Genomic DNA, 21,524 nt, shown 5'->3' with positions numbered 1-21,524 from the left:
TTTCCCTTTTGGCTATTATCTACTGTCAAGTCATGGCGTTGTCCCAAAATTGTACATTGCCACCACAATATGGCATTCTCATAGATTCCCATCATGATGAAAAGTGTTTTCTCCCTTTTTCCTGCGTCTGGTAATGCCATTCAACATATGTATCTTCTGACTTTTGATCGCCTCGTCAGTTTATCAGATACATTTCACTTCATAATCACAAGCACGAACATAATTGAGTTTTAATCTCAAGTGTAATTCTTGCAAGTCTGCTCTGCTCTCTATAACCTGCACCTCTTCTCATCAACTTCATCGTGCCCATATTTTGCCAACGCCCTGGTCTGTCTTTTGTCCTGTGAAGCCCCTGGCCCATTATCAACAGATCAGGCTGTGCATGGTCCGGACTGGGTATATCATGACCGTAAATATGAAACTAGTAGTACAAGCCTCCCCAAAAAGCTCGTCCGTGGCTATCTCAGAGATGCCGTGGACTCACAGTGCCTTCTTGCCGAGAGAATAACGAGTGCCCTGAAATAAGGGGCATGAACGATCGCTTCGAAGTATAGTTGGAGGCATCGTGTGCCTAAATATAAATAACGACTGGACCATGGCTTGGTCAAACTCCATAAACGCCGCGTGGAAGGGTATCGGTAGGTCGGCCCAGCACTCCGCCTATTCCCATCCCAAAATACCAATAGTGAAAACCAGAGTTTAAGGGCTAAAAAGCCCATGCACCGTAAGCGATAGACTCGAATCGTATACACCGTTGCTGTCCTCCTCGTGCTCCCACACCCATGATTTCTCATCCTTTTCTGTCCCATTTCTCTATGCCGCGCTGAGCCGTGTTGTAATAATATTTGCAGGTGATAAAACAGGGCGATTTGATACCAATCAGTCGGTCGCTTTGACTGTCGTTGCATTGCCTCCCTTCAGGTTCCAGTCCCCTTTACGTGTGTCCTGTGCTCATGTTGAAAGTGTTTGGTCGAAGGGTTTTAGACCGTCGTAGAAACGTCTTTAGTCCGAGTGATGATCTTCAGAGCCAGCCTCAGAGCGAGCGTCCCCGCGATGAACCTTTCGGTGGCGTCGGAGATTGGAAACAACAGAGAAATGTCGACCACATCCTTCAACCTCACAAGCAAAAGCTGCATTTTGTTAGTAAGTTGGGGATGTTTGGAGGGGAAAGGAACATACGCTTCTCGCCTGTATGGCTGTACATATGGGTTTGCAAAGAACTGGGTCGAGTAAATCGCTTATCGCAGACCTTGCATTTATGCTTCTTCTGTGTGCTGGACGAAACCTTGGAGCTGAACTGGCCCATCATTGACTGAGGGGCAGGTGGGATCTGGGAGCCCATCAAGCCTTGAGGTCTAGGTAAAGTCCTCGAAGACACCGACTCAATATCAGAGCCCGCAGTCGAGTAATCAGAAACGGAATCACCGTAGTAAGAGCTGAAGTTACCACTGGAAGAGATGGAGGAACTAGTTGAGTGGGTAGAAGGGAATCCATAGGAATCAACAGAGGATCGATCACTTCGCGCCCCATAGATGGGTCGAGGAGTCTCCTGGCTCATGGCCAGCATGCCATGGCTGGCATCGAGAGCATCTGCAAAGCTCCTCCGTTCATCCTGGATGCTACTGCCCGTATCGTTAGTAAGGAATATCGCGAGATCTATCAGGCCGAGGATACTTACTGTTGTGAGTACCTTCTGGCGTGGTCATCAGCGGGAGCGAGACCAAAGGGTGGCGGGCGCACAGGAGCTGGTGCGTAGCCTAGTGTGTCATAAGGAGCCGCTGATGTGGGTGCAAATTGGTGGTTGACAGGAGAGGCAGATGTAGTGTAAGTGGGATCTCCATAGGCAGCAGATGTTGTTTGCATTCTGTTGATGCTCAGAAGATCTATAGTTATCTTGTTAGTAAGAGGTTCATATGTTGTCGATGCTATCATCTTCAACTTACCTGCAGATGTGTTCGGAAGGGGCATTGCGCTTCCGTATGAGGCCATTGAAGAAGTGCTGCTGGTGCTCGCACGACTTTGAGGTGGCTTTCCAGCCATAATGCTTGGGTTGAGGGCAGGTTGGCTACCAACGAAGAGGCTGCTTCCCGCAGGGGGATGCTGTGATGGTGAAGACGAGGACCATGGGTTTGAGAATGCAGGCGGTTGTGCAGGCGCTGAATAGTCGAAATTCAACGAAGGTCCAAACCGCTGCTGAGTGGTGTCGAGCGTCATGGTCATTTTGGTATGTGATATTGGTGATATGAAGTGTAGTGGCTGATGTGCAATATCAACATAGATCGGTGGGCAGATACGTGGGAGAGGAAAAAAAGGTTTGTTGATCAGATGCGGGATCCCAACTAGAATAAAAGCCAAGTCGGTGATACAGATCAGAGACAGAAGATCCCGTCCAGGTTGGAGATGATATGGGGAGTTGAGTCGGGGCCAAGGTGGGATCAGCGAAGTCTTAAGTGTCTGGGTGCGAATTGACGTGCGTCAATCTGCCTCTGGAAACGGGCTGGGCTGCGGGAGAAGAGTGGAGTTCCCCCGTCTCTGAAAGAAAAAAAAGGTGTGACGACTCCGGTCTAAGTGATCGGCAGGCCGACGTCTTTTCGCAATGGCTGAGGCGACAGGGTTAGTGCGATGAGGTAGGGTCGTAGGACCAAGTAGCCAGGCCAAGCAGCAAACCAGGGGGTTGTGGGCTGCATACGATGATGGAGACAGTCTCTAATCCACAAGTCGACTTGACTTGACTTGACAGTCCACGGCACCCAGATAGTAGCGTGCGCGGTGCCAGACGGCGCAGAGATCAGCGACTTTTGAAGAGATTTGGATCAGAAATCCTGGAAGAGACCCTCAAGGTCTACCAGTACCAGGCCAGAGATGATGTAGATTCATGAGACAGCAAGAAAAAGAACCCATAAACACCTGGTATGATGACATCAATCAGATTTGAAGATGAAATTCTTTAGATCCTTAAAACAGTTGATTGTTCAAGTAGCAGTTAAAGGCCTGAACCTACCAAAAAGAACACTCAACAACGCTAACATGTTCTTCTGTCTGAAGGGGGTGCGTTGATGGCAGATGAGAAGGATTACGGGGGTACACAAGGTGGCATAGGATGTGTATGGAGAGGGGTGTGCTCAGAGCTGAAGACTGACAGAGAATGGACAAGTGAAGGTGGGTAAGGCTACGGACGGCAGTTTGCAAAGGGACCCCCGCTATCCAAGCACTCACGAACGCCACTGATGTGGAGGGTCTGAGATGAATTGCAAGGCAGGGGAGCGCCTTTGGTACGTATCGGACTTGGAATTGAGGTGGACGACAGACAGGGCGGGATCATAATATGCAGGGTCTGCAAGCCAAATGGAAGCGTGCCTGTAGATGACTTGTTGCGACGCGGGCGGCGGGTGGGAATCGAGGGTCCTTCAAGCCACTCAACGGCAGCATCGAGGGATCCGCATAGGCTTGTCTAGTGTTGTGGAATGGATTGCAGAGAGCTTCTTGTTGAGTGGGTTTTTTGAGTGGGCGTTGTCGAGTCGTGCGCTTGGTCGTGGGGAATGGCCAGGGATCCCACGTCAACAAGCAATGCCAAGGGTGGGAAGAGGAGCCAAAGACGTACCAGATACTTAACAAGAGCCAAAAGCCGCCAAAAGCTCCACGGGAGGCGTCGGCCACAAGACGCCCTTGTCGCGGAAGGGTGTCTACCCATGAGAGCCCTGACGTAAGGTACGTCAGGAAGCAGCTCCAGCAAGTGTGGGTGGAACTCAGAAACGAGACAAGAAACGCCGGGAACGCGAGACGGTGAAGGAATTGAAACAGCCTTTGAGGGCGACGCTAGGGGCTAGCAGAGGCATGCCATGCTCTCGCATTGCCTTGACGTTGACATTGATATTGCTCATCTGCCATACCATGGGCATGCACGATAACTTACCACACGGTGGAGGGTGACCAAAGGGCATTGACATCAACGGTCCAGGATGGCCTGGCATAGGATGGCAACTGACTGACGTTGTGAGCCCTTGAAAGGCCACAGGAGCTTTGACAAGGGCAAAGACAATTCAATACTGACAAGGCCGTGCAAGACCAAACAAACGACAAGACCCTGAGAACCTCTGGCATCTCCGTCATCACGCTGCTCAAGAAACGATGTTGGACAGCGCCACTGTCACTCTCACTCACTGGAACAGCATACGGAGAGCCACCATGACTCCCCAAAAGTGGTGTTGCAGTGATGCCATATGCACGCCGCGAGTCGGCTTTGTTTCCCTAGTACGGAGTCCAAAATGTCCCCTACTTTTCCACCTGCCCTGTTGCGCCGGCCTTCAACCCTCGTGGGGCACAACAACGCATTGCATATATATGCCCGCCTATGATCTTGGTGTAGTATCCAGAATCAGTATCAGCATCAGTATCCGATGAACGCGGATAATGAGCGCGGATAATTGTTAGGCCAAGGCACTAAACAATTCCTGCCTAGGTAGGTAGATAGGTAGCCAAGGGTTGGAGCCCTTTGCCTCCCCCAATTTTGTGTGGTTGGAGTATTGCGACATGGTAATTTGTCTGGGTGTTTTACTTGACCTTTCGCTGGTAAAGGCCTTTTGTTAGATTGAACGCTTGAGAATGAACGTTTTGGCGTGCGTGGCTTTGCCTGTGCTCAGATTTGCCCCATGGTGGTATCTCTGCTAGCTCGACGCCGCCTCCATATTAGGGAACGGCTCCTGATCATTAGAATGCCTTTTCGGGGAGATCAAACTCAGTGCCGTGTCATGTATCGTGTATCAATTAGAGTTATGGGTGGGTGATTCGCTGTGTGCGTGTGTTGGCTTTTCGCTCTAGCCTCTGGATATGAACGGAAAAGGTTGCCTAGGAATCGAAAGAACAAATGTGCTGCACTGGTTGCTACCTTCTCTCGATTTGGTATGAAGGAACAACCCTTCCGCGAAATCTAACAACATTCGAATATACACTACCTAATTAGGTAGGTAGGCACCTAAACTTCCTACCTAAGCACGTTGTAATCGATGCGGGGTCCTTCTTTTCCTAAGGCATAGTAGAGTCAAGGAGTTTACCTCTCTCTGTCGATCGGGTCTTTTAAGCATTTAATCGCTACAATCCAGCCAAAACGTACCAAGTCGACGACACATTGTTCTCCTCAAACCAACTGCCTCCCTCATCAATGTCGAGAGTAATAACATGTCCGTATTTTATCCGCAGCACACTTGCAGCCCTCACACCTAGTGCCCTACGTAGTATGCCATAGCGTACACGATAGACCCGCCCCGTTCGCTGTAGCAATGATGGGAGTGGCGTCCCCCCGACACATGAAGACCCGGATACAGCCAGTCGTCGATTAGGGTGACCCCCCTCTTCATTCGACCCGCTACGGGAATAACATCAAACTGTCTTAGGCCGTGAATCTGATGTGACCAAGCATGGGAAATGCAAAAGGCCAAGAGGAAGCTGCTTAGGATGGGTCAACGACGAAAACAATAGGGGGGCCCCAGACAGTGATCGGACCAGCCGTCACAGACCGCTACGGATTAAGATTTGCTCTTGGCTGTCGACATTGCCAATGTTTCCTAGCAAGTCCTTGGGCACTTTCTGCAGTCTGCTCGTCCACTCCAGCTCTCATGAAGACACATGCGAGTGACCACGAACCAAATGGTCCAGGTACCGGTATGGAAAAGCAACATCTGGTAAAAGCCCTTTATATTGTACGGTACAGAAGAAAAGAAATCCACAGCTGCAAGGATATTGCCATGACTTGGGCTCAATGAAAAGTGGCAAGATCATTTAGTCTTCGAGTAACTCAGTACCACAGGTTGGGTAGAAGGAACTCTGGCCGTCATACGGATTCCAGCCGAGCCTCCTACAGGCTGCCAGGACGGTAATTTTCTGACAGGAAAGACTTAATGGAACCAACTATTCCTAATTGGAAAAGCGCGAGCCGAAAAGGGATGTTTGAAACATATCTTGCGCAAGGGGCCCCAGCAAGGTTTTAATTGTGATTATCTCCCAGATCTTGCGATCATCATTACCCTCCGGCATTCGAATCTGCGCCTTGTCAGCGATGCCGACGCTATCCCGACAAGCGTTGTCTTCATGGTGTCGATCCGGCTCTTTGAGCACACGAAACAGTGTCTTGAGCATGGGTTTTGAGGAAGCAACTTTCGCCCCGTGCACCACTTCCAATATTAACATATCTCTCAATATTCACGACTGTAAAATTACATTATTTTACGTAACCCTTCAGATACACGGTCCCTACACTTTTGCAATACAACACCTGTTGTTTTCTGCTAGTTCATCTAGCTCGTCCTGATACCCGAGATTGACGACCTGTCGATCACTACGGGGCTGGCAGGCGAGCTGATACAGACGTTGCCCACGTTACACACATAATGAACTCCGATTGGGCTGCTGTTTCACGAGGTTGCACTTTGCAAAACTTCCTTGTGTTTTCTAGAAGGCTAATATGCCCGTGAAGACAAGCAAGTCCTGGTTTGGGTTGCAGATATCGGACTCCCCGAGCTGGTGGTTGTGCCTCTGAGAAACGCTCATTGCTTGTGAAAATTTGAAGGGGCATCAAGAGTGAAAATTATGGGTTTACGGTTCCATGAATGGGGCAATCAAGCCATTCAGCGATGACCTTTTTGCAGGGGTATGTCTCAGAATCTACCAGCATTCCCCAGCCCGCCTCAAAATATTCCCGGTCAACGACTGCAACCCCGACGGCACACCTGACTGTATCTTCTTTGCCTCAGCTTGGATTCTCTATCAATTGGATATTGTTCCATCAAATCTCATCTCGCATTCAAGATTAGCAAGTGGGTTTTGTGATATTACAGCGAAAGAAGAGCCGATGGCGCTGGTTTGAGTTTGAGTTTGAGTTTGTTTCCTGCCATCTCTAGGTAGGGTGTTTCTTTCCCCGGACTCAATCAACCCATGATCACAAACGTCACTGGACGTACGTCCCGACATACAACGTCCGATAAGTATCGCATCCAGGCAGCAGTTTTCAATCCATGCTCAGGGCGTGCATCAAACGCGCATTGGGGCAAAGGCTTCCAGGTGGCGATACACGGCTCGATAGTATCTCTCGATCCCAGCTGTCACCCTCACAAACTACCTACGTACTAGCAATACCAGAGAACAGGACCTACATGGTCTTGAATATTGCCCCCACGAGTCATCCTCCCAAGACAAAATACTTATTATCGCAACCCACCAGCCAGGTTGTACTCAGATCATCACCAGGTGCAACTAGTCTAAGGGGATTTTACCTGAACCATGTCATTATAACGAGATTGGACACCAGTGTTGACGTGCTATGGTGGACTCGAGCCTCATTTGAAACGGACAGGCACTAAAACATACGAAATTCGAATAGCCTCGAGCGATATGTATCGACAAGTTTGAGTCACCCCAGATTGTGAAATGTAGATCTTACTTTGTTGGTTTCTATGAACCCGTGGCAATGGTTGACGAACGGACTGATGTTCAGTCCACGCAACACGTGTTGAGCACCAGTGCAGCGGTGATCTTCAAGATGAATCTTCCTTGAACCATCCTGTTGGGAACTGAATACAGCACTGTATCGTACTGTACCACAGTTGAGATAAATGGACCTCTTTGAGTTACCTGACAGGAGTGATATTCATCTTCCCCAGCATTTTGGGATCATCCAATCCGCTGCCAAGACCTGCCCCTGTGTTGTTCGATCTGACGCCTCAATCTTAATCTCCCTTTATCAATCCCAGGGAATCTATTCCGCAGCGTCCCGCCTTTCTACAATGGTGGATTTACACCAATCCCAGTCCCGTGTGACTTTTGATGAACCTGTGATGTCAATGTAAGACGACAAGGTACCACCATCGCAGAGCCCCTCTATTTCTTTCTTCGGACTCGGCCGGTGCGTCCGGAGCAAACTCAGGCCGGTAGCAGGACAGGCAATTAGATACAGCCGTGTCTGCACTGGATGGGCACGGCTGCGGGGCTGGCGATAGCGGGTGCATGTTGGCGCGCAACTAGCAGCTCGGGAAGCAGCAAAGCCGGTGCCACAGAGAAGAAGCATAACAGACGCACGAGTCAAAACAGGAGCCGCTCAGAGACGGGTGAACCTGTTCATGATGGCCTATGATGGGGTGGAGACAATGAGCGTTTTCGGCATCCCGATAGCGGGTCTTCACTCTTCAGACTGATTCCTGGTGAGGAAGAGTATATGGTATGGACCCAGTTGAGTTGGGTCTCACGGGCATCAAGAGCCAGGGCTTGATTCAATCATTGCGGTTTAGCTGACGCGGCAACTCTTATCACTTGTCAAGTCGAGTCTGTTGAGGGAGAAGGCTTTCAGGAGGGGCTCCGATTTACGGGACACAGCTGGATGGACGACAAGAGGAGCCTCCGCTCTAGCGACCGTGCGCATTGTCGCGCCCGTTGCTCATTTGAAGACAGATCTGAAGTTCATGGCCACTCGGATTCATGTCCGCTCCAGAGCATGATGGTATAACTGAACCTTGACTCTAGACCTTGAACTCTCGAGTGAGGCACTGTATGGCAAAGCGGTTCCCAAGTGTTCGGGTAAAATTGATCGTCACGAACCCAAGAACAACACCCGTGCACTCAGATCACGTAGACCTGTCTCATGTCATCGAAGGTTGTTTGGTGTTTGGATATCGTGGGAACCTAGACGAGGCCCCTGGCATAGTCGTCTTGAAGTCTAGCGCGTTTATTCGAATGGACCAACTCTGGCTCCATTGGGCAATACGCACATTTAGACTGCAACCGCAGACGCAACGTTGTTTTTGCTAGCGGCTCTATCACCCAACGTGACCCAAGGGGGCAATCGCTTGGCGCCATGATACATGACAGGGTCATGATGGAAAGGGACCTTTCAGCTGGTACCAGGCTGCCAACAAGGGGCAGGGCTGAGGAAATATTGAGATGTCCACCGCAAACTAGGGATTGATTGAGTGATGAGGCCATCACTTACATGACATCGGACAGGCCACAGGTGTAGCCAGTCCATGTCAGTTGGGAGGAACAGGAGTGTGTAGTGTGTGGCCAAGGGTGCAGATAGGTCGAGGAGCCCTCTCAGTCCCCATCCATCAGAACCTTGTTGGGTTGGTTTGGGTACTGTTACTGGGGTTTTCTCAGGATCTTTTGTTCTGCCAAGCTCCATTCAATTTGCCTTAGCTCGTCTAGGTTGGAGCTCACGGTACTTGACTAACCCCTGCGCGCCTCCCGCCTTGTCTCTCCTGGTCAAGTCAAGTCAGTCTTTTGAGGTGCAGAAGTAGAAGCGCGCTACCGACTCAGTGCCGGGGGCCCACTGCTCCCCCATTGTTTACCCCAGTACATCTTCCACTGACAAGAGAAGCGCGGAAGCGGTCGTTTTTGCTCAACTGAATCATTTTGGTCTTGTCTTGATAACATCCATTGGAAGTTGTACCCTCATCTCGACGAGGCGGAATTCGGACTAGTCGCATGGCCATGGATGTCATCTCAGTCATGTCATGGCTCTGCAGCACCATTTCTTGACTCGATATTCTATCGCTCCTGCAAACGTCCCAGGGGTCAACACGATACTCAGTCTACGTTATACAGCTCTGTTACACTCTGCTTGTCGTCGATGTTAAATTGCGCGGCGTTTGGTAGAACAGACGAGGCGTTAATGCACCCGTAAAATCGCCGAGACATGCAAACGGAACGATTTATCTGGCTCTTTGGCTTTCCCAGAGCGCCATGTTTTCAGCCAAGGCGATAGGTACGACCATGCATACGTATACGGTACGTCTATTGTATGGGATTCCAGTAATTGCCATCATTCACTGGGCAACTCAACTACCGCGGCGCCGGCGGTAGAGTAATTTGCAGTGATGGGCTCTATCTTGCACATGGCTAACGTGAACTCCACACCCTCGCGTCCACTATTGCCACCGGCAATGGTCCCCGCAACGCGTTTATCTCCTATTGTTCCTTCTGAGCACCTATCGACGTCGTCCACTGCTAGGCTACACGTTGTCTTGGCTTACTGACTAGACATTACTGTGGTTGGCTCAGGTGGTGCCCACTGCTATGGAATATCCCGTGTCGTCTCGTGTCGTACCTCTTCCATACTGTTTATGGCGCTGAGTGCTGCTTGCTAGTCCATCATGTTTGTATTCCCAAAGGACTCGAGGTGTTAGTATGGCACTGCACCGTTGGGTGTTGCTAATGATGCAGTGGCGGCGCCGGTAAGGCCCCATTTCCGTGATGCTGTTGGCTTCTCGGACTGCATCCGTCCTTGCAGCTTTCGGCCGGCGCTTGACAATGAAGGAGGGGAGGAAAGAGAAGAGTTTGCGTCATGGAGCATGATGACTTCGGGTTGGTGTTGACCCTTGGAATCCTGCTTGGGCTGTCATTAACGGGCAGATGCAGGGAGGTGAACAACCAACCATCGAATCTCTAGGCCTACCTACCCGCTACCTAACTAGAGGCAAACGGAAGAGGGTTGCGGCGGGGTGATAAGGCATGTCTGCAGCGTCATCGATCTGCTGCTAACATGAGGCTAGGGAGTAATGCCCCTCACAAGCCAAGTAAGGCCTCAGCGCAATTGCAGGCAAGGCTGTTTAGTTAGGTAGTTGTCATTATTGTTTGTGCCTTGTCTTTTGCTACCGGCATTAGTCTGCTGTAAGCATTGCATCACATACGACGGTTCTGTGCTTCCGATGTTCGCCCAACAACCACGATGTCTTCACTGAACCCGATCTGATCCACTTTGAAGGAAAACAAAGTTTCCTTGGCACTCATCACAGGGTTCACAAATACGACATTCGACCTTGCTGTGGATTTTGGCTATACGCGAAGTGACAGCGTGCGTCTTGAGCCCTCGAAAACCCCGTCTAGGTTATGTATCTTCATGTAGAGGTATCGCGGTGCAGCAGAGAGGGACAGAGAGCATTACCTCGTTCTGTAAATATGATGTTATGCAAGTTATATACATATAACGGCAGTTGTAAGCGTTTGGCTGAACCTGATGCTTGGGGTCTAGGGTAACCGTAAACAGTACAATTAGTTGTGATTGCGACTTAACAGACTTTTGCCGTCGAGGAATAGCCCGATGATGTGAACATCTCTGAAACGAGACCCTTTCAAAGTTCAAATGCATACCAACTCTAGGCCAGGAACGCCGGTCTTGAGGCATGTCACTTGAACGGTAACCGTACCCCAAGCAAGGAGCATCCTCGTAGCGTATGTCAAGCGTGCATGGCCGCTTGTTCTATTCAGAGACAACGAAAGGTCATCATCCGCCTCACTTGACTACCAAACGGAAACAGTCAGCCCACTCTGGAGAATTCTCTTGTGCTTTACCCCAGAGTTATCTCCATCTACCACGACAGAGGGAGCTTGCAAGACAACACAGGACAAGATAAGACAAGCTGCTCCCCCAGGCTGTTACAACACAAAGGTCCAATCGGTGTGGCCTCGGCCTCTTCATTATGAGACAGAGTCAAAGCTCGTCTTAAGAATGGGCTGACACGAGAGCGATTTCGAACCCAAATCCTATGCTACGTAGCATCGCGCATCTGTACAGTCCCACAGAAAGAGCATAAATAAACAGGTTCAGAGGTCAGGATGTTGCAAGAAACACTATAGTACTGGGAGATTCACAGACTCCCCTGCTCAAGAAATGAAGCCACCAGCAGGTATTGAATAACCTACAAAGTTATGAGCGAACTTGGAGATAATACTCGTAGTTTTAAGATGCTAGATTGGGAACTTACACGAATGTATATGTATTTATTGCCCTGCTCTTATTGACCCTCGAGGGTGAAGTCCATAGAAAGATTACAGAGACGATCTCTTCTCTACACCAAGTCACATATGTGGGAGGCGGGAACGCACGGAGGGCTATAACCACTCAAATTAAGCTACTCTACCGTCAGCTGAGTATCATATCACCATACTTGGTGCTAGATGGCTTCTTCTAACCGCATCGCCATCGACCACATCATCCTCAACTAGAGCCACCAGATAACCATCTCCAGCCCTCAAATAGTTCGAGTTCTCCTTCCAGGCCTTCCACAGCAACAGAATTTTGAAAGAGGAACAAAGGTACAGAGCCTGAGGTCCTCAGCAGTCTAGGGGTCGGAAACTGCGTAGAAGAAGGTAATATACAGCGAGAAGAGACGACATGTCAACAAAGGCATCTATGTATGAATGTCGAAGAGAAAGAATAAACAGGTAGACATTAACCGGTGGGTCATGACCTCATGAAGCGAAGTAAAAAACAAGAGAAATGCGGTGAGGTACTGGGAGAACATGGCTCGAGACGTCGAGGCGAACTGGTTGCCGTTGGGGATGCCCTCTCCAGGATCCAGCCGAAGTAGGGACTTAGTTTCAAGCCGAAGCTTTTTGAACGATATGGTCTCGACTTTTGGGATCAAGAGCCCATATGCTCATGCTGGGATCTCAGTATTGGGTCTCCATGTTCGAAAATAGCAATGGACTTCCCTGGTCCGAAAATAATCCCATACACCTTTCCAGAACGCCAAAGGTATCAAATCAGACACGTATGCAGCTTGCTAAAATGACGACATTCCCCAGAAATCGGGAATCTTTTTTTTTTCTTTTCTTTTTCTCCTTTTCTTAGACACGTGGTGGTGCACCACCTCGCCCGTGACCAAGAGACTCGAGGAGCTCGTGAGGTGGGATGTGTCGCATTCCACTGCCCCGGTCATACATGGACGTAGGTGCAGGGACGTAGCCCTCCCGCTTCTTGCGAATGCGATCGAGAATGATGCCACAAAGGACGAGGAGTAGCATTAGACCAAGTGCGATAGCAAGTCCGATAAGAACCACAAAGCCCAGAGCCATATGCTTTTCTTAACTTGGGGTTAGTACGGTTCGTTGGCCACAAGATCAGTGATAAACTTACCTTCTTTGAAGAAACTGTCACGCTGGGTAAAGATGCCAGCAATAGTGCCTGGACCATCGCCCGCCTTGATTGTCATCGCATATGGTTGGTATGTTGTGCCGTTGAAGAGAGCTGCTGAGGCAACTCCGAAGTCAGTGATGTCGATGGAGCCTGTCAACATCAATACCTGATTCTTGTCCAACAAATCGGCAGCTTCGTGATCCTCAGTCACCGGAAAGACCTGCAAGCCGCGTATGATCGTGTCTGAAGAGAGGGAAGGTCCGGCAGTATGCCACTTATCACCATCATACTTCATTACGAAGACGCTATCATCCTTGAGCGAAGTACCAGCAACCCAGAGCTGGTCGTAATCGATTGATCCAGGCGAGATGACCGCAACAGGTCCTGGAATGTCTTCAGACCCAGGGAAATTTGACCATGACTCTGAGTTGGCGTCCCAGCTGGCAAGGAAGCGCTGGTCAGATCCGTTACCGCGGAGATCACCACCAACAACCAACTGGTTCTTGCTCAACCACAAGAGGCTATAAACGGTACCCTCAAGCTCGCTGCCCGGACGGTTCCACTGGCCAGAGTTGACATTGTAGGTGCAGAGACCAGGGCAGTCCAACGCACCCGCAGTGTCGAACGAGCCGCCAACATAAACGTCACCAGAGTCTCCAGGACGGACAGCAATAGCCGCGACGGTGCTGTTGGCCCCCGATACGGAGGCCGGCTGCGAATTGAACGATTTTGACTCCAGATCATATGAAACAAGGCCACGGATGTCTGTCCCGTCTATGGTGCCACTGATATCACCACCTGCGAACAAAATGCCATTCCGCACAGCGAGGGCGACAAATGTAGAACCATTTGAAATGTCAGAACCAAGTCCAGCGACATTGTCATCCTCGAGAAGGACAATGTTTTGTACCTTATCACCCTTTGTCGACTCGGTCGTAAAATGGCCAGCTAGGATGGTGATGTTGTAATCGTTTTCGTCGTAAAATATACCGGTCACAACGCCCGTGGTGTTTTTGTTGAAGGAAGTAACATCTCGACGGCTCAGTGCAGATGAGTTTGACGATGGAGTAGCAGCTCGGATCTTGAGAGGGAACTGACCAAGGCCATCGTCTGAGAGGGTCGCAGCGCCGTTTGTACCGAGTTGTGCGGACGAAAGAGCTCCAGCGTACAGAGACCCGCCATCCATGGGAATGTCTAGGACAGCGGATGTGAGTGAACCATCAAAAGCAGGGTAATTGCCGTTGATGTTTTGCAACCAGTTGCTCTCAGAAGCTACCCATATGGCAAAACCATCCACAGATATGGCATCATAGTTGCCAAAGGAGTTGCATGAAGAAAACTCTCCTGTGAAAGCGATAACGAGTTCAGGGGTATCGGCAGTTATGTTGAGCATCAGTGGCACAGCATGCGTCACAGGACCGTCAAGGCCAGCTCCTAAAGCACTCCATTTGTCTTCATTGGTGTCATATACTGCAACATTATCCAGGCCAGTCACAGGTCCGCTGTCAGTGTTAGAAAAGTCACCACCGACATAGAGCTGTGTGGCGTTGAGATACATGGCGAAGACCTCGCCATTCAGGCCACCACCAGGCTCCTTCACATCGTCATTTTCGATAATAGCGAGGATGTTGTCGTGATCCTTGGAGGTGAAGTTGCCGCCAACGTAGGTAGTATTGCTATCCGTGACCAAAACGCTTACACCCGAGGCCCTGTCAAAACTTGCGCCAAGTTTATTGATAGGGGAGTTCACAATACTTGAGGCGTTGACTACTGCTTGCTCAGGATCGAAGTCGAAGAGACCGTTGAGGCCGCCAGTAGAGTTGGTAAGGGTGAATTCAACCCTCTGAGCGACAATGGTAAGGGTGTCGACATCTTGTCCTGCAAGTGGGCGGAGGGTGACAGAGGGCGTGAACGAACCCGAGCTCTTCTCAATGTATCCGAAATAAATCTGATCGTACTTATCAAAGTCGTTTGTTTGATATAAAGTCGATGTAAAATTAGTATCCTTATCATTGTCACCTGACATGACTCCAGTAATATTAACACGGCCTCGAGTTGCGCAGCTATCATCAGCTTGACAGCCTGGGGTATAGATGTTGACAGAGTAGTTTCCAGATTCGATGATATTGGGGAAAAATGTAACAGATATTTTTTCGGGGTCATAGTCACCGTTGAGCTCAGCAGTCAGATACTCGGAACTGCTCTCCAGCGAGGGAGAAACCTTCCAAGGCCCGGTGTGGGTAGCCGAAGCTGGGTTCTTAACTCCGCCACATTTGGGTTCGTTGAAGTCAGAAATAGCATAGGCATAGATGTCGCTCTGGAACAGCTCGATACTCTCCAGACCACCTCCACTGCCATACCAATCGGAAATAGCAATGCGAAACTTATTCATGCCGACACGGTTGACAAATGTGAAATCCTGATAATCGTCGCCGTCGCTGAGTGGGCACTCGCTAGTACAGGTTACGTTGTTACCGCTCTCGGGATCGACGTAGGTCAAGTTCATGATTCCATTGATAGGATACGCGAGGAAGCGGAAGGTCTTGGTGCCACGACCATCCTGACGTGTGTTCCGAAGTCTGAGCTTGGTAGGCGCAAACCCAAAAGAGAAATCTGCTTCCCAGTATCCTGGCGTATCGTCTTGCAATAACCAAGGAGTCGCCGAAGAACCAGGGCATACGATGTCCTTGGGATCAGTGCCAGAAGATCCATTCTCGTCCGTAATGTTAGCTGTCGATAGATTGATGACCTGGCTTGAAGATTCGTTGGGTGTGCTCGAGTTTCCAAGGCCTGTAAAAGTACCACCAAAAATTATGTGCCCGTTAGAAGCTTTTGTGATGGCCTTCACAGGGCCATTGAAGCCAGCAAACGGTAAGTTTGTCCATCCATCCGTACCAACCCAGGCAATGGCATTGGTAGAGTTAGCGCCCTTGAAATTGCCACCCACATAGACCGTGTCTCGTTCCTGGTCGCAATATAGAGCGTTGACCTCGCCCTCAATTCCGTCCAAAGGGGTGATCTCGGTCGTGTTTGGGTTGAAAAGAGCAACTGCCTTTGACTGTGTCCCGTCCAGGCTCGTGAAATTACCGCCAATTACCACTCCTTGCATTTCTCCGTTACTGAGCTGGAACGAGCACATGGCTCTAATCGACGCATCGGTGGATAATATCGAAGCGAAAGCGCCGTTGGGCATTTGTGCCAGAAGTGACTCGCTACCGTTAGAGCTGCGAGTGCTCTCTCTTTGTCCCTCGTATTCATAAAGTGAAATTCCATCATAATCTCCAACTATGCCGATCCTGCCCAGGTTAGAGAAGTCTAGATTTGGCGACGGCACAGGATTGAATGTTATGGCATGTGTGAGAGAAGGCGCCAGAGCTGCTAAAGCCGCCAGGCTGGGACCCAGAACGGGACCTAGGCTGTGGCTTTGGCGTGCCGATAGGCTACGCCGTTGAAAAGGCAATCGCATAACTATAAATCGTCGCCGTATATCGAAATCGTCTGTCTGGCCACCGAATCCGTATTGTGTCCCTGTTCAGGGAAGTCAAATGCCGTGGTCGTCGGAATTGAATTTATTCGTGCATGCATCTCAGGATTAAGTGTGGGCCATATCAAGGGGCGAAGAATCGCGTTTTCAAACGGTCGAGAGCGGGAGTGATGCGAATCGAGGCGCCAACTGGAAGATGTCGTCTTACTAAAAACCCGAAAATGAGAGAAATTAGGCTCGCTGTAGTCGGAGAGTTCGTCGTGGTCGATATTGTCAGAAGAAGAAGAGTCGAAAGTATGTAATCGAGGTGGAAAGTCGGGGTTTGAAAGATTCAAGTTGAGCGACAGGCAATGCTACTGCAGCACGTATGCGGGAAATTGCTAGCGATGGCGATGCCCGTTCTCTCAACGTGCATTGAATTTCGAGGATCTAGCCACTAGCCTAACGCGGTTAGTCTACTATTTTCACTGCAATGCGGTACCTGAAGCACCTGGCTTGCATGGGTGTCGGGTGGGATGACGGCAAACAACAAAGCAGCAACCGAAATAACAGCGTCGTAATAGATAGAGTGATGGGAACGAAGAGTGGGCAAAGAGTCATATAAAAATAAATTGCACAACCAGAGCAATTCAGTATCATATGTTGTACTCAAGAAGTAGGAGAAAAGAGACATACCAAGCGGTTTCAAGGTGTGCAACTGTGGTACGTATCACAGCCACGGGTAGTAGAGAGCGCCACCGTACTGATTCAGGAACCAATGAACTCGAGAGGAGATACCCAGAGTTTAATTATCGGCGAGCTTCGTCCTCGTATCAAGTGATCTCGTCACCGGTGATGATCAATTGACTTTGCAGTTCTTTGTTGAACAGCGAATTTCTCGCAAGTCCTACAGCTTCGGAAATGTGGGGTGACGGGATGCCTCTTTAATTGCGTGCCTCGTCAGTTCTGTACGCGTCCGTGTTCTTCGGTCAGGTATTTGAGCGGCGTGTTGGGAAGAATGAGAAACCAGATATCGTGTCTCTGGGTCAACAACGGCTGAAATGCAAAATTAGGCCACACAAGATGGTTGGGTGATACCGGATTACTGCAGCTTGTCGAAAGGGCGGTAGCAAATCGAGATAAGAAAAGGAAGCGGTATTAATGAGTGCGAATACCGTAGTGTCGGTTGAAGTATTCAACCGTTATGTTGATTCTAGAGTCGGCTGAGCGGTGTATTAGGAATAACACAGTGGCTGCGCTGGAAAATACAAACAATGGAAAGAAGAAGAAACAGTGTTTAACGAGTGACAGTTTGCAAGGCAAAGCAATGCAAAGATAAGTATCCCCTCTTCTCACAAAAGCTCTAATGCTAAGAATTCTCGTGGAGGATGAGGTGAGAATTAGGAGAGAGGGAAGAGTTGCACGTTTAGGTTCGCCTTGGCTTCCAGGGGATAAGTGGAGCTTCTGTTTCTGGCGCCGCAAGCCTGCTGGAAACTGCCATGGACGCACATGGAATTCATTTCCATCCAATCCATTACAATGGATCTCAGAAATACCACAGGCGGATGCTGTTCAATACGAGATATTCTTGTTTCTGCAGGGGGCTTACATGAAGAGTTTGCTGCTGCATTATCTACATCATTTGCTAACCTTTGGTCTTCAACTCCTGATCTCGACTTCTGACCGTTGAAGTACTAACCCTTGTCAAGCCATGACTTGCAAGATGCTAGCAATGGTCTAGAAGACTGTTTAGGTACATAATAAACTCTAGCACTAAGAGGCGGTAGGCAGCGTTGTTGCTGCTCCATTTACTTTTTACTCCTAGTCGCGCTGAACTCAGGAGGCTGGTAACAAGGCAAGGATTCTTGGGTGTGGCATCTGACACCATACCTTGTCGAGCATTATTCCTCGTCTTGCCTTTGAATAAGGGAGTGCTTTGCGTATTGTATCAATAAGTGAGTAATTCTTGAGGATGATGGAACTATCTTAAACGCATGTTCCCAACATTTTGATAGAGCTACAGCCTTGACTTAAAGCTTGGGAATATACCATCGCGGGGCTGAGTACCTTATGTTGATGGATCAATCTAAGTGGCTTTACCCACTCCTGTTATACGAGATATAGGTAAGGAAGTGTACAAACAGATGATGAGCTACGGATACACAATCGGAAGCAGTGGCAGTTGTGTTTTCTTACTTCTGTCTCATATGGATCACTTTTTGCAACACCAACATAAAGTTATTGATCAGATGAAACCACTCTGGATCATGCCCCTTGCTTAAAACACAACTTCGTTTTCTTTGCAGGAACCGCCTCTGGCACCGGGTAAGTCAATGCCCGCCAACGTGTCAGACAACGATTGACTCAGAACTACTCAACGTCACTGATGCGTTCAAGGTCGATGCTGGTGTCTTTCAATGCATTGTTAAGTAAATGCATGTTTCTAGGGCAATGGAAGCTAATTATATATCCCGCTGATCCCACACTCTGCTCAGCTTAACCAGCCTAACCGAGTCTTCTGACTGCATGATGAGCTTATATTGCCAAAAATAATAAAAGCAGGCATCGATATAACAAATTTGGCATGCCAATACCTCATAGAATTGATTTCAAACCTTGCTTCATTCTTCATCCATGCTTGTATATGTCTAAAATGCTACGCAAACCGAATCGAACCATCGTTTTAGAATTATCATGTTTCATACTCGGCATCTTCAAGTGCCGGTTTTTTCTTGGTCAAAGCCAGCCCATTTCGTCTTGTAAGCTCTTGGGCTCTCGAAATCCTTAGACTTGCCAGACCACATCCCCTTTCGTTTCTGCTTCGCCTTCGCCTCAGCCTTTTCGTAGATCTTTTGCCGTCCACCAAACTCAGCCCCTTGCTTAGCTTCGTACGTCGTTGCCATGCCGGCCTTTATCATCTCGAGACCCACGTCCTTGCGAAACAGCCACCGCCGCGTATACACAGTTGCGACGATTCGATCGTACTGGTCTCGCCTGTAGACGTATGCGCGGACGTTGTGTTTGTTGATGTAGTTTCGTAGCCAGGCGAGAGCTTCGGCCGAGAACGGTTGCGCTGGCCGTCCGAAGTGGGCACATTCTGGGGCATCAACGCCAGCAATACGAATCGAAATCTGCCAAAGCTTTGTCAGTATGAAGATAGGGCGACCTTGGATCGGAAACATGCTGTTCGGTCTTTCAACTCTTTGCGAGCTTCGGGGACTTTTCTCAACCAGCCCCAACCCAAAAGTCGACCGCCGGGTGTGTGGAAGAGGTGGAAGTTATCACCATCGCCAACGCTGGTAACTCGGCCAAAGATGCTTCGGTTACGAAAGAAATTCGGGCGCACATATGCTGATCCGGGTATTCGGCGAAGATAATTTGCGTAGATTTGTAGAGCTGCCATGCCTGCGAGCGGGAACAGTACAACGGGCGCCCATTCTCTAGCCGCATCAAAAGGTGCTGATCGAATGCGGTTTATCGAGTCGATCCATGACACATGCTGCCGTTTCGCCTCTTCTTTAAGTTTCTGTTCCTTCTCCTTGTCGGCGTCCCGCGATCCGAACGGCCATATCATTGTCGTGGCGACCCCAGGGCCGTCTTTGCTGATGGTGTATCAAAAAGGTCGGCATGTGTCGGCGCGATCTTGCTCACGATCTAACGGACCCTTGAAGTTCGACTACCCACCGCTAATTGGGTGGTGCCTAAGCCAAGTAACACGTCAATTAGGTGCCAATATGTGGAACTTGGCAATGTTTCTCAATCTGTAGACGACTCATATTCTGCCCAGCTTTGGATTTATTTATTGTTCTTGGTTGGGGAAATCAAATCGTGGTTTTAACAGCATCGTTCGCTCACTATCAACTACCCGCAACTAACCGCCCTATCTATAGGCTCAACATCTAACTGGATTCTTGAACAACGTCAGAGCAGGCACCACTATGTGTGCAATGTTTTAGTTTCCTTGCACCTTGAAAGTTCTGCCGCTGGCAGTCTTTCTCTCCTTCTCCTCGTTCTCGGGCCGAGCACGGCGCAGCACTGAACACTGTTAGTTATCCAAATGCGCCGATGCAGTGGAAATGATTTACCTTGGAGGAAGTCAGCAGTTCGCTTTCGCATACGCGAGTGAATATAGGCTTTTGAAGCCTTAATATGGTAATGGAAGTAGTCACGGAAGGTCTGAATGTGAGAGATGACTTCAGTCATGCGCTGAGGAGTTAGGTGCCGAGGGAAGAGGACTGCGGCTCAATTAGTTATGATGTTGGCGGTATTAGCTGGTAAAACTCACCGAAAGTCACATAACCGATATCTCCAGATCCAGTGTCTTGGACCCCCGGGACACCCTGTAGCTCGAGGGGGGCGTCGTTCCTGAACAAGACCTGGGGGGCATTTTGAATCGCTCTCCTTCGAGCGTCGACGAATTCTTGAATGAACACCTTTCCAAATACTCGATCGGTTTCTTCGCGAAAGACGGTGCTAAAGATGACGGTAACTCGGTCGTGGCTGGCCTTAACATAGATGGCCTCCTCCTCTCGGTAGTGAATTGCCTTAACTTCGCCTCCCTCTCGAACACCCTGAGGAGCTTCTTCGGAAGTAAACTTGGATGCCTCCTCCTTCAATGCGTAATGCTCCTTGTACGCTTGCTCGAATGGCGCGGCCATCGCGTTGCGCTTCAGGAGAGCGAATTTGAGTGCTAGCTCATTGCGTTCCTCTGGTCAATAGTCAGCATTGTCAGCCTTGGTCGTGGAGATTATATCGCTGTACCCTTTGATTCTGGGAGGTTGTCCAAATCCACAAGAACAGAGAAGTCGAAGCCCGGCTCAACCGATGTCATGTAGTCGCCATACTCTCGCTGGAGAACTTCCTCAGCTCCATACTTGACAAGGTCGGGGAAGCATCGTATTTGGATTGAAAGAAGGATCTGGGTCTTAGACTCGGGTGTCGAGATATGGAAGGTAACGCCATCAAAGTCGCTGACCGTCTGGTCAATGGAGGCGGGAGGGGCTCTGACGTACAACCTGTGAGCTCTTGCTTTTGGAGATAATTGTATATGCATGACCTTACCCTGAGAAACGCTCCGTCAGAACCGACTGAATAAGCACATTTTGGTAGTCTAGCAGAAGCATCTTGTTGGTCGATTGATATACTCTCCCCTTACTATCGTCG

The 21,524-nt window shown here is 49.5% G+C and overlaps 5 protein-coding genes across 5 annotated transcripts; 1 reads left to right on the top strand and 4 right to left on the bottom strand.

The window, feature by feature from the left end:
- Positions 1-1,002: 1,002 nt before the first annotated feature.
- On the bottom strand, positions 1,003-2,220 carry BKA55DRAFT_589519 (uncharacterized protein; the record flags this gene model as incomplete). Its single annotated transcript, XM_046194947.1, has 4 exons — positions 1,003-1,130; positions 1,180-1,622; positions 1,679-1,883; positions 1,944-2,220. 4 exons carry the CDS (start codon positions 2,218-2,220, stop codon positions 1,003-1,005), a joined length of 1,053 nt encoding a protein of 350 aa, XP_046054858.1.
- Positions 2,221-2,596: 376 nt separating this feature from the next.
- Positions 2,597-2,879, top strand: BKA55DRAFT_684304 (uncharacterized protein; the record flags this gene model as incomplete). Its single annotated transcript, XM_046198621.1, has 2 exons — positions 2,597-2,613; positions 2,741-2,879. 2 exons carry the CDS (start codon positions 2,597-2,599, stop codon positions 2,877-2,879), a joined length of 156 nt encoding a protein of 51 aa, XP_046054857.1.
- Positions 2,880-8,755: 5,876 nt separating this feature from the next.
- BKA55DRAFT_533826 (uncharacterized protein) lies at positions 8,756-9,512 on the bottom strand (the record flags this gene model as incomplete). The annotated part of the gene is made up of 4 exons (XM_046189519.1): positions 8,756-8,872; positions 8,975-9,149; positions 9,199-9,239; positions 9,351-9,512. 4 exons carry the CDS (start codon positions 9,510-9,512, stop codon positions 8,756-8,758), a joined length of 495 nt encoding a protein of 164 aa, XP_046054856.1.
- Positions 9,513-12,609: 3,097 nt separating this feature from the next.
- Positions 12,610-16,037, bottom strand: BKA55DRAFT_499403 (cortical protein marker for cell polarity-domain-containing protein; the record flags this gene model as incomplete). The annotated part of the gene is made up of 2 exons (XM_046186651.1): positions 12,610-12,845; positions 12,899-16,037. The coding sequence occupies 2 exons, from the start codon at positions 16,035-16,037 to the stop codon at positions 12,610-12,612; spliced, it is 3,375 nt and encodes a 1,124-aa protein (XP_046054855.1).
- A 3,038-nt stretch (positions 16,038-19,075) lies between these two features.
- Positions 19,076-21,484, bottom strand: BKA55DRAFT_499905 (Arp2/3 complex, 34 kd subunit p34-Arc-domain-containing protein; the record flags this gene model as incomplete). Its single annotated transcript, XM_046186698.1, has 8 exons — positions 19,076-19,492; positions 19,528-19,963; positions 20,238-20,245; positions 20,329-20,396; positions 20,447-20,596; positions 20,647-21,069; positions 21,123-21,376; positions 21,423-21,484. The coding sequence occupies 8 exons, from the start codon at positions 21,482-21,484 to the stop codon at positions 19,076-19,078; spliced, it is 1,818 nt and encodes a 605-aa protein (XP_046054854.1).
- Between the last annotated feature and the right edge of the window lie 40 nt (positions 21,485-21,524).

The sequence above is a fragment of the Fusarium redolens genome (genome assembly GCF_020744475.1).
Source record: "Fusarium redolens strain MPI-CAGE-AT-0023 chromosome Unknown BKA55scaffold_2, whole genome shotgun sequence".
Lineage (NCBI taxonomy): Eukaryota > Fungi > Ascomycota > Sordariomycetes > Hypocreales > Nectriaceae > Fusarium > Fusarium redolens.
Note: the sequence above shows the minus strand (reverse complement) of the source record. Positions and strands in the feature narration are given on the sequence as shown.